General features: G+C 46.3%; 1 protein-coding gene across 10 annotated transcripts in view; it reads right to left on the reverse strand.

Moving 5' to 3' along the window:
• Positions 1–9,450, reverse strand: part of tnikb (TRAF2 and NCK interacting kinase b) — a 67,285-nt gene extending 57,835 nt beyond the window's left edge. For all 10 annotated transcript variants that reach the window (XM_026180622.2, XM_026180621.2, XM_026180615.2 and 7 more), the window contains exons 1-2: positions 8,957–9,450; positions 4,651–4,716 (exon numbers count right to left, since the gene is read on the reverse strand). In XM_026180622.2, the coding sequence (XP_026036407.1) occupies positions 4,651–4,716; positions 8,957–9,064 (174 nt within the window). In that variant the 5' untranslated portion in view covers positions 9,065–9,450. The remainder of the gene's footprint in view (positions 1–4,650; positions 4,717–8,956) is intronic.
• Positions 9,451–10,298: the final 848 nt, after the last annotated feature.

Raw genomic sequence — 10,298 nt, forward strand, 5'->3', positions numbered from 1 at the left:
ATGGAATAAGAAACCCGAGAGGATCATACTGCTGGGCGAGCAGCCGATAAATGTTGCGCATTGTTGGCTCTGAACTGACGCTCTGCTGATGCTTGTACCGGAGTGCATCAGTCTTACAGTGCCATACGAGTCCTAGAGTGCGCTCTTGCGGATCAGCTGACTCCTGGGAGAGCCAGAGAACGCTACCCTCTGACTGGGATTCAACTGGTAGGTGGCTGATGACCGTGTGGACATTGCTAGCCCATTGTCGTAGTTCAAATCCACCCTCCAAGAGGAGAGACTGCAGGCGATCCACCAACTCCTTGGCTTGGCCTTCTGATGGGAGGCTCTGCAAACAGTTGTCAACACCTCAACTCTGTCCGACCTTGTTCTCCCAACTGGTGTAACATACCGACTAGCGCACGGACTTGTAGTGCAAAAGACTTGAAGGCTCTGATGTCACCACTCCTAATGTTGGGTCCATCCATCAGTTTGGTAATCCTTTTTAAGGCCGGATGTTGAGGTTGCCCATACATTTCTGTAAGTGCTCTCATGGTGTCAGCAAATGGGAATGGACTGTTACTGTATGAGTCAGCTACAAGTAGTGCATCTTCACACTTAAGGTGATCTGTCAAGATTTGGAACTTGAAGTGTTCAGGAGCATCAAGTGGAAGTATGTTATCTAGAGCTAGCTTTAATCTTGCAAACTCACGTGGGTCCTCGTGCACAAGGTCGGGGATCGTTGGTTGAGGTCCATGATAAGTCTCTATCGGTTGGGCTCTGCTGAGAGAGAGTGGTGTCTGAGGGCACCCACCTGGTTGCAGGCGATCGGTTGGACACTGTCGGCGGTCATCTGGATAGTTACCACAGCGCCTGTACGGATAACTCGAATCCTGATACCCATATCCATAAGGAGAACGATAGTGACTGTCAGGGCAGCTTGGGTGACCAGGGGTAGGATGCCTGTCATCTTGTCTGTAGTATGGATCATCTTCATAGCAGGCCCCTAGCCTTGGCAATCTAGGAGGAGTGGCAGGCTGACTGCAGTTCCTGTGGCGACGAGCATACACCTCGTCAACCCTTCTTTGGCCTGCATGATACGGTGACCGTCCCCTTGCTGCTGACGCTTGAAGTGGAGAGGGCCTCTCACCTGGTGTCATTGGTGAAAGAAAATCTTGAGATTCAGGGCATGAGTCGACTGAAGGTGATGGTGACTGTGCGCTGCGCTCCCTGTCAAGATCTGCGTCATTTAGACTGTGGGTGAGCTCCTCAATCAGGCCATGCTGGCTGTCCTTTGGATGTTGAGACTCATCCCCAAATGGCACCTGTGGGGCACTTTCAGGCTGATGTGGGCTCTTCTGACCTTTGATTGGCACCAGCTTACTAGTGTGGGCAGGTGTGGTTGACGTCCCATCCTCAGACCGTGATGTGGCATGCTGTGGAGCTAGTACAGGTGAGCTAGAGATCAATTCTGTCAGGCGTTGCACATCTAGTCGGAGTTGATTGTGTTCCTCTTTCATATGATGAATATATTGGAGAATTTCAGGATGAGTAGAATGCTTCCCCTGATCATCATGTGAGAGATGCTGGTAAGTCATCAAATACACTCATGGCTGAACACCAACATAACTGAGTGAAGTAAAACATTAACTTACGGTCTTATGAACGCACACACTGTCCGTTGTTCAGCTGCCGTTTGTCTCTGAACTAAAGTTGCGGACATGCACCCCGATGGTGCATTCAGGGGGCATAGGAAATCCCATACACAAACCTAACCCTTTTGTACAGTCTTTTTCCAAACTGTTTTCCTTTTCAGCTCAAAACGAAACGTGTAATATTTTCTCTGAATGAGGGACCATTCCATTTTTTAAGGAGCCGTTGGCAACTCTACTAACGAACCTTATTAATAAAATAAAGCTCACTATCAGTAACATCATAGCACCACCCAGCTGTATAGAAACTCCGTCATGCTAGCTAGCACGCAGTACGAGTTATTGTAACTGACTGTAAAAAGCACAACGAAAATAAACTCCACCTAAACTTCAAATCTGAGCAAGCACCGAGCACGCTGCCACGGGAATGTGACATTCACAGAGAAACCACCGGCTCCCCCCACGGACATGACCGCTGTGGCACCGGGCAAACCTCCACCCGCCCCACTCCTGCTAAACAGGTGAAAAAAGAATTAAGAACGACCGGAGTCAGTGCTGCTGAGTCTTTGATTTTATTTTTTGGCTTATTCTTTTATATGAAAAAGCTTTTTTTTTGTTTTATTGGCAAATACAGGACATTGGGCTGTGATCAAATTCAGCGTGCAATACATCAATGAATTACCCAGATTATTTAGCTCGTAACACTTGTTAAAGTAGTCATTCCTACCTGTCTGTATTTGTATAAACAGTTTCTAGTAGTTTTCCTTTCATTATTTCTGGTGGGAATGTTTAAATATGCATTTGTCATCATCTTCAGCATTGTTGTCACTGTTCGTCTGCAAAGTTATGACTCAGTGATTAGACGTCTGAAGGTTTTCCAACAGAAACTTGGCTGTGGGATTGAGGAGGAAGTGCAGCCTCGCTTGCATGACTCCAGCATGACAGAGATATGACGCCAAAGCCCAGGTGTTCCTTTACTGAACACCAAGCGCACACTCACCAACACATATGACGTAGCTAACTGTAACCCAGAGTAATTTCCTGCACTAATTTCCTGCCATTGAACGCATCACAAATAAATGACTCCAACCACATGACTTTGCTTCTTTTTTTAATTTTATTTTTTTCTCTGTGTTTTACTTGCATCTATTTGAAAGAGTGAGAGTAAACACAAAGCATTAATTTTATATACTGGAATATGCAGAACATACGTTTAAATGCTAAACAATTTCTTCAAGTCAGAGACTGTTGCATATAATTTCATTTTTGCTTAATGCGATGTGTACTATTTTAATAGATTAAAACTAATAAAATGATTTTTAGATTTTATATGATGGATTATGCAGAAAAAATAGAATTGGGCTGAAAGGCCTATTGCTTTATTATGTATTCATTTTGTTTTTCAAAAGTAACTAAGTAACTAATTACTTTTTAAAATACGTAATCAGTAAAGGAACAGGATTACTTTTTTGGAGAAGTAATCAGTAAGTAGTAAGTAATTACTTTTTAAACCTGAGCAACACTGCTCCCAATCCCCGCTGTGCACCGCGCTGCCTGCACACGTTTGGCTGATCTTCATTACCTTTTATAAGTTTTCAAATAGGAATGCTACAGCTGTGCAGCATGTGCAATAGACGCTGTTATAACAGTAGGATGGCATGCATTGGACTCCTTGCTGCTACTGGTGTTCCAGTTGTGTGGTTTCTCCAGTTAAAATATATGAAGGGTAATAAGAACATAAAACTTCATCTTTGAACCATTATTAAAGTTTGCTCAGATGTTTTTTTAGTGTAACCTCTGCTCTGTGCCGCTGCTGAAACAAGCAGGGTGTCTCCTGCTTTACACAAGGTCTTAATTTACCCACGATGCCTTGAGAACGAGCACAGGTTAATTTCGTTCTATCAATCATTTCCACACAGGAGGCGTCACCTCGTTGAAACGATCAATACAGAACATCCAGCAGACGGAACGAGTTTGTTGCAGCTCTGTGTGCATCAGCAGACACGTCTGAGTGTGTTAATTGCTTTCAAAGTGAGACTACACGCACGCAGACACACACACACGCACACACACAGCCTCTCTGCTTTTACAGCCAGCGTGGGCGTCTTAAGAGAAAGTCAGTAGTAACTTCAGTTTTAGTCAAAAATGAGACGGGATGACATTTGTGAGAGCTTGTTTTAGAGACAACGGAGGAGCTAATGGCGTGACTTCTTACTCAGTCTCTCAAAGCTCACATCACAATAAAAAAAGACAACATTTACAAACAAGGCGAGCAGCAGCAACAGTAAAAAAGTAGCGCAGCTTTTTGCCTTCAGTGGTTCTCAGAGTTACGGGACAAAATGTAATTAATCTAACACCACGTTCAGCAGAACAAATCACTGACACATGAAAACATTTTATTATATTCTGTGAAACACTCTGAGGTTAGTGGTTGACCATTACGAGGAAACAAACTGGTAGGAAACAGCAGCAGCTTCCTGCTTTTAAAGTCAAATTTTTACTGACCCCTCCTTCCGCCCTCGTCGACTTGTGAATACAAAACAGCCGCAGAATTGTTAATATCAGGAAAACGATTCTTGCTATTGGTATTTACATTAAAAGCGAACAATTATCTGTTTCCTTATTGCATACATGATGATGTAATTTCAGATATACGGGTAAACAAATCTAAAGCTTCAAGATTTTAAGTTCCTTTTTCAATAGTAGTCAACGTGAGCAGGGTAGCAGATCAGAAATCACTGGGTGCTGCCCCTCTGGAGGTTTCCAGAAGCTGGCCAATCAGAAGAAAACCTCCCCGGGGGTTGCTTAAAAAGAAAGGAGCTAAAAAGTCTTTTCAGTTTTAGAGATGACTTGAGGGGCAACACAAAGGGCCCGTACAAGTTGAGACTAAGGGTTTCTTTTTAGAGCTGTGACTGATGAAAAATAAAAATGGCTCTGCCATTGCTACTGCCTCTCATCATGGATTTAATTCCACACAATCAAGGAAAAGGAAAAAGCCTGTTTTTGCACACTGCCTTACCTTGTAGACCTGCCCATAGGTGCCATTCCCAACCAGTTCGACCAGCTCAAAGATACCAGCTGGGTCCTGGGTGTGAAAGAGAGACAAGAGAGTGGGAGGTAGAGGTTAAAGAGGGAAGAGAAGGAATAAAAAGCACAACGTTATTCAGGAGAACTTAACTGTGGTTCACAGCTGAGCAGGACAGAAGAAGGATGAAGCCATTCAAAGTGGAATCTGACCTTCATGCATGCACTCATTAAAAGGGTGACTGAGCAATGCATACCTGTGGTATTACCCTGTAAAAAGCCTCCCACTGTCACCACACTGTTATTAGTCCTTCAGTAGATAACCTCTGCATTACTCTTACAGACTCGATTCATTCGGCAGAGCCAGATATGCCTCTTATTCACCAGAATCTCACTTTGCGATCTCTCAACTTGCCACAGAAAAGTTAGATTATAGTTTCGGGTGGACTGTGTGGAAAAAGCACACATTATTCAGATCTATTCCTGTTAATGTCACGTTTTACTGCTTCCTGAATACTGGAAACCTAACATTGCCACTGAACACCTTAATCAATTCATTCAGTACACCACACTGATGGTTAAATCTACCATTAATGGGAAACGTACGTTGATAAAGAACTTCAAAATACCTGACCAAGATGGCAGCCAAGTGGAAGGACTTGCTCCTAGAAGTGTAATAGTTTGAAAGAGCTTCGTGATGGAAACATTAAGGGGAGCACCCCCAGCTGAGCTGTTCACTCAAAACTATTTCCTTTCTATGGAACTAAAAGAAGCACACAGCTGACTAACACCATGGTTCAGGCAAAGGCAAGACAAACCTCTCACCACTTCCTTCTGCACAGTGATCCGACTGTCAGGTGGAGTTCTGAAGAAAAAGTAGTTCCTGCGGACATTTTGAAAAAAGAGATTCTTTGGGTGCCACAGGAGCCGTTTCCACTGCAGTCAGGAGACAGAGAGCGTCTCCAAAACTGGGCACACCAAATCAATGCAGACGGGTCAAATCAGCCCAGAGAAAACCGTGCATTTGGTTTTAAATCTTCCCTTGAAATGTAAAAAAATGTGTTTATTTCTTATTATAACGCAACTACTAACACATGGTACACATACAGGTACAACCCACACAGGTCAAATCCCACCCACATATAAACACACACACAAGATAATCTTATATTCAGGTTTATTCAAATTCAGCAAACCTCCCAAAACACACACGTCGATCTTTAAGCATACCTGAGTGGTGCGTGTTTGGTATTAGCACACCTGCGTGTGCGTGCATGCGTGTCTGTGTGTGTTGGTGTACAGTAGGCCACAGGAGAGCGTTGGGACTGTTACAGCAGAGCCTCCTGAAGGGGATTAGCTTAAAAAGCAGTGTTCCTTTTCAGTCAAGGTCAAACAGAAGCACATCTAATCCTGGAGGAACGAGCCTAGCGTGCATCCACACACACCTGTGCACAGCTTTTACCAGCCGTGAGACCACACATGTATGACAAACACCTGACGTGAAGAAGAAATTTGGATGGCAAATGAGGGGAAAAGCTACAGAAACAAAGGTCTGCATTTAACCTGAGGGGCGGCTAATGAGATTTCACACTGACATGTAAAACACAAGTTTGCATCCACAAGCAGTCTGCAGCTGGGGACCAGCATTTTCCACAACAGAGTCATCGCTACACCTCCTGCACATATTTGAGGAAACTCATGAGCTGTGCACCAGAAATATTCCTTTTACCTCTAATTAATCCTCTCAGGATTCGAGGTTTTCCTTCGCTAACCCCTTCTTTAAACTGTAGCCTGTTACACTGGAGCACTGCGTACACGAGCTGAGTGCCGCTGCAGCTCTGTGAACGCAAAACGATGCAGCAGGGCCGAGACCATTGTCTGCCACAGGTATCATCTCCACTTCTGCAAATTCAACAGTGCAGCAAAACCACAGTGGAAACCCAAAAGAACAACGTGAATAAGCTGTCATTGTTCTCATTCCTTTGTAAGACATCACTCTGCTCACTCATTGGCTGAGAAAAACATCTTTGGAACATATAGACGCTCACGCTGGGTGTAAACAAACCTCTAGCTAAGACAAACCGGTTCAGCCTCAAGCTACAGGTTTTTCTGCATAAATCGAGTCATTTTGACGAACATTTCTAGGGATCTCAGGTTAATCCAAACTACTGGATTAAACAGCGTCAGTGTTCCACGTCTACTTTTGGGCATAACCACTGAACTTTGGGACTTCTTCTCAAAAGCTGAGCGGCTAAGCGGATACTGCTGAGACACCAGAGGAGACGGCACTGACTGTCTTATAAAGAATGAGTGGATTACTAAATGATTCAACTGGGCTCAAGACTCAAGGGGTCAGGAGGCCTGTGGGCTTCAGCTGCAAAATGTCAAACACACTCAGTACAACAAAGAAACACAAAACAACCAGGAAGAGACTCAAAGGGATCATAAACAGACAAAAACAACCAAAGAGAGACACAAAACGACCACAAAGCTTCTCAAGAATACCAAGAAGAATAAAAAAAACACCAAGAAATTTAAAATAACCACGAGGAGACTCAAAATGATCACAAAGAAACACAAAATAGCCACAGAGACCCACAGAGACGATGGAGATAAAAAGCAGCGCTGTGCGTTTTGTGTCTCCTTCCATCTGCAGGATGATTTTTGGACCTTTGCTGCCTGATCTCAGGGGCTGTGGTCTCTGAAACATCCACGACTGCACTGTTTCATGAACACCACGATGCTGCCTGCAGCCGATGCACAGCTGTGATTTTGACCGCGCTCCTTTCGGTTGACACGATCCCCTTTCATTCAAATGTCCCCGACCGTCTCACCTGTCCTGTTTCCGCCAGCCGGCGTCAAATCTACAAAGCCACCCTCCACCTCACCCTCCTGACTCAGCCCCATTTCAGGCAGGCGACTGTAAAATAATGGAATGTGACAGACGCCAAGGTTACGTCCCCATGTGAGCCTCAAACAGCTATTAATACAACATCTGACCGGAGCTATCAGAGGAGCTTAACCCCAGCCTGAGCATCCAGGAGGAGGAAGCAGGTTTGCCTATAGGAGGAGGGGATCACACAAGATCATTTGGGACTCTGCAGAAACAGGAAGTGTGCTAGTGTGAGTGTGCTTGCGACAGGCTTTGCGTCACGCAACCCCCCCCCCCACAGCTCTATCTGCTGCGTCCTGGGTGACCTAATTTCAGCTACTCATGGAGGCTGCAAAGGATTTTTACAAGAAAACACACACAGACTCCTCTGTCTTTATTTATCCCAGCGATGTGTGTGTCTGTGTGTGTCTGTGCGTGCGCCTTTTACAGATACAAAGACACACAGGCTTGCAGTCCCACCCGGTCGATCATGTCCAGACTTGATCGTTACTCTGCAGGTACATCTGTGTTGCATAAGCAGCAAAGAAAGGGGAGCTGTGCCTCACACACACACACACACACACACACACACACACACACTCACACACACACACACACACTGAATTAAAAAATAAGAAAGTTTATACAAATGTGATTCTATCATTAGTTTTCCTCTCACACACACACTCTCACATTCCTGCACTGTCTCCTTCTGCACATCTCACATCCTGGCGGGGGCGCGCGCACGTGCACGCACATAACCCCTTGCACACAGTGCACGCTGCTGCTGCTGCTGTCGCCACAACATCGCGAAATGGCGGAACTCGCTCCTGTTGCGGTTATCGTCGCTATTATTCACGGTGTGTGTGTGAGTGTGTGTGTGTTAGAGTGAGAAACCTAGAGCAAAACGCGCGTGCACGAGTGAGGCAAGTGAGCGCGTGCACCACAAGCCTCCGTATCTGTGTGTGCTGTGAAAGTGTCAATGAGCAGGCAGCTTAACATCTGCCCCACATACCACAGACACAGCAGCCTCTACTTGCTGCCGTGCGCACGCGCAGGTGTGTGTGCGTACGGGGTTGGTGCACGCGCACAGCTCGGAGCGTCGTTACATCGCGTCCCAATTGTTTAGAATAAATAAAAAAGGAACAAACAACAACAGGAGGCTGCCTGAGCCCACACTCTGATATCCGATGTGATTTCCTCAATCACGAGCAGCACAGCCCCCCCGCATACAGCACAGTGTAACTCGTGTGCACGCGCAAGCACGGCAGAAGCAAGAAAGGAGAGGAAGGCACAGAGACGCATCCATCACCGGTGAGGATGGAGAGGAGAAGAAGGAGAAAAGGAGGAGGGGGGACAGGTGTTCGGCAAACTCACACGCACGCGCACAGGCACAGACAGCTCATCACACACGCAGGGACACATTTACCCGTAGTGCAGACAGGTCTATCTCGTCCAGACTCCGTGCCGGGGAGTCGCTCGCCATGGTTCTCTCGGTAGACACGGGACTCAAGATGGAAGCTTCCCCAACGACCATCGACCGAGAGGTGCAGAGCGGCGGGGAGGAACACGCTCACACTCCCGTGCAGTAAACAAACCCCCCACCCACCCCTACAGAAAAAAAATCCTCGGAAAGATCCCGGTGCAGGCGATGCTTCAGCCCGAGAGGAGCAACGAGCGCTCCGGCAGGGCAGAGGAGCCGGAGGAGGAGGGAGGCGGGCGATGTTCGCGGAGCTCCAGGTGCTGCTACATGCTGCTCGCTCTGCGCCGTGGATCCTCTGCTACATGCCTCCACCTCGACACCCCCGCCCCCCCTAGATCCGGACAGTAGAAAGAGGAGAAGACGCGCGCGGACGGAGAAGAGCGCACAGCAGCCGAGGCGCGCGAGGACAGCGTCCGTGCGTCCGTGTGCGAGGCGGAGCAGCAGTGCGCTTCCCGGGAGTGGCCTGACGAGAGAAGGCTGCGCTACTCACAGAGACGCCCACAATGACACACACACACACACACACACACACACACACACACACACACACACACACACACACACACACACACACACACACACACACCTTCAGTGCAAAGGTGAAAAGAAGACACATTGACACAGCTGACTGTTCCTGTATTATTTTAGCGCTAATCAGCTCAGACACAAGAAAAACCCTCAAGCGTTAAATGTCAGCACACACAGGAGGGGCCCTGCCCTTTTGTGTGTCCGCTGCCAGAGCGGCTTTCATAGAGCCCACATGGGACTTTTCCAAGACCCATTTCTGCCCTAATGTCACATCAAAGGGACACTTAAGTGGGGACATTAGCGGCCTCTCTGCTTAGGCTGGTCCCAGTTTGTGCCTCCGGACCAGCAGCAGAGGAAAGCTTCAGATCGTTCAGAAGATGTCAAACAGAAGCTTCTCAGGTTATATCCTGAAGACTCTCTAACCATCTGGGTGAAAAGTATTTCTTTTTTAAATAAAACTGCTTTATTTTGTAGAAAAATGCACAACACGCGCAACAAACTCCATAAATCACGCTTCGTGTTGTGTCGCTTGATCTGTATTTTTAAAAACATTTTTAAAAATTGTTAAAACTTCAATACTTTTTATTTATTTTTCAGCATAAAAACAAAGACTGAAGGAATGAATACAGAAAGAAATAGTAAGGAGCAGTTCTGCGTGTATTTATCAAAAACAGTAGAAGAAACAAAGGGTGTGTGGTAACTGTCTGCCTTCGTTTTACTTTTTGCTACCTCGAGTGGCAGAATCGTCTGCCTCGTCAAT

Source organism: Astatotilapia calliptera, chromosome 9, assembly GCF_964374335.1.
Source record: "Astatotilapia calliptera chromosome 9, fAstCal68.1, whole genome shotgun sequence".
NCBI classification, from domain to species: Eukaryota; Metazoa; Chordata; class Actinopteri; order Cichliformes; family Cichlidae; genus Astatotilapia; species Astatotilapia calliptera.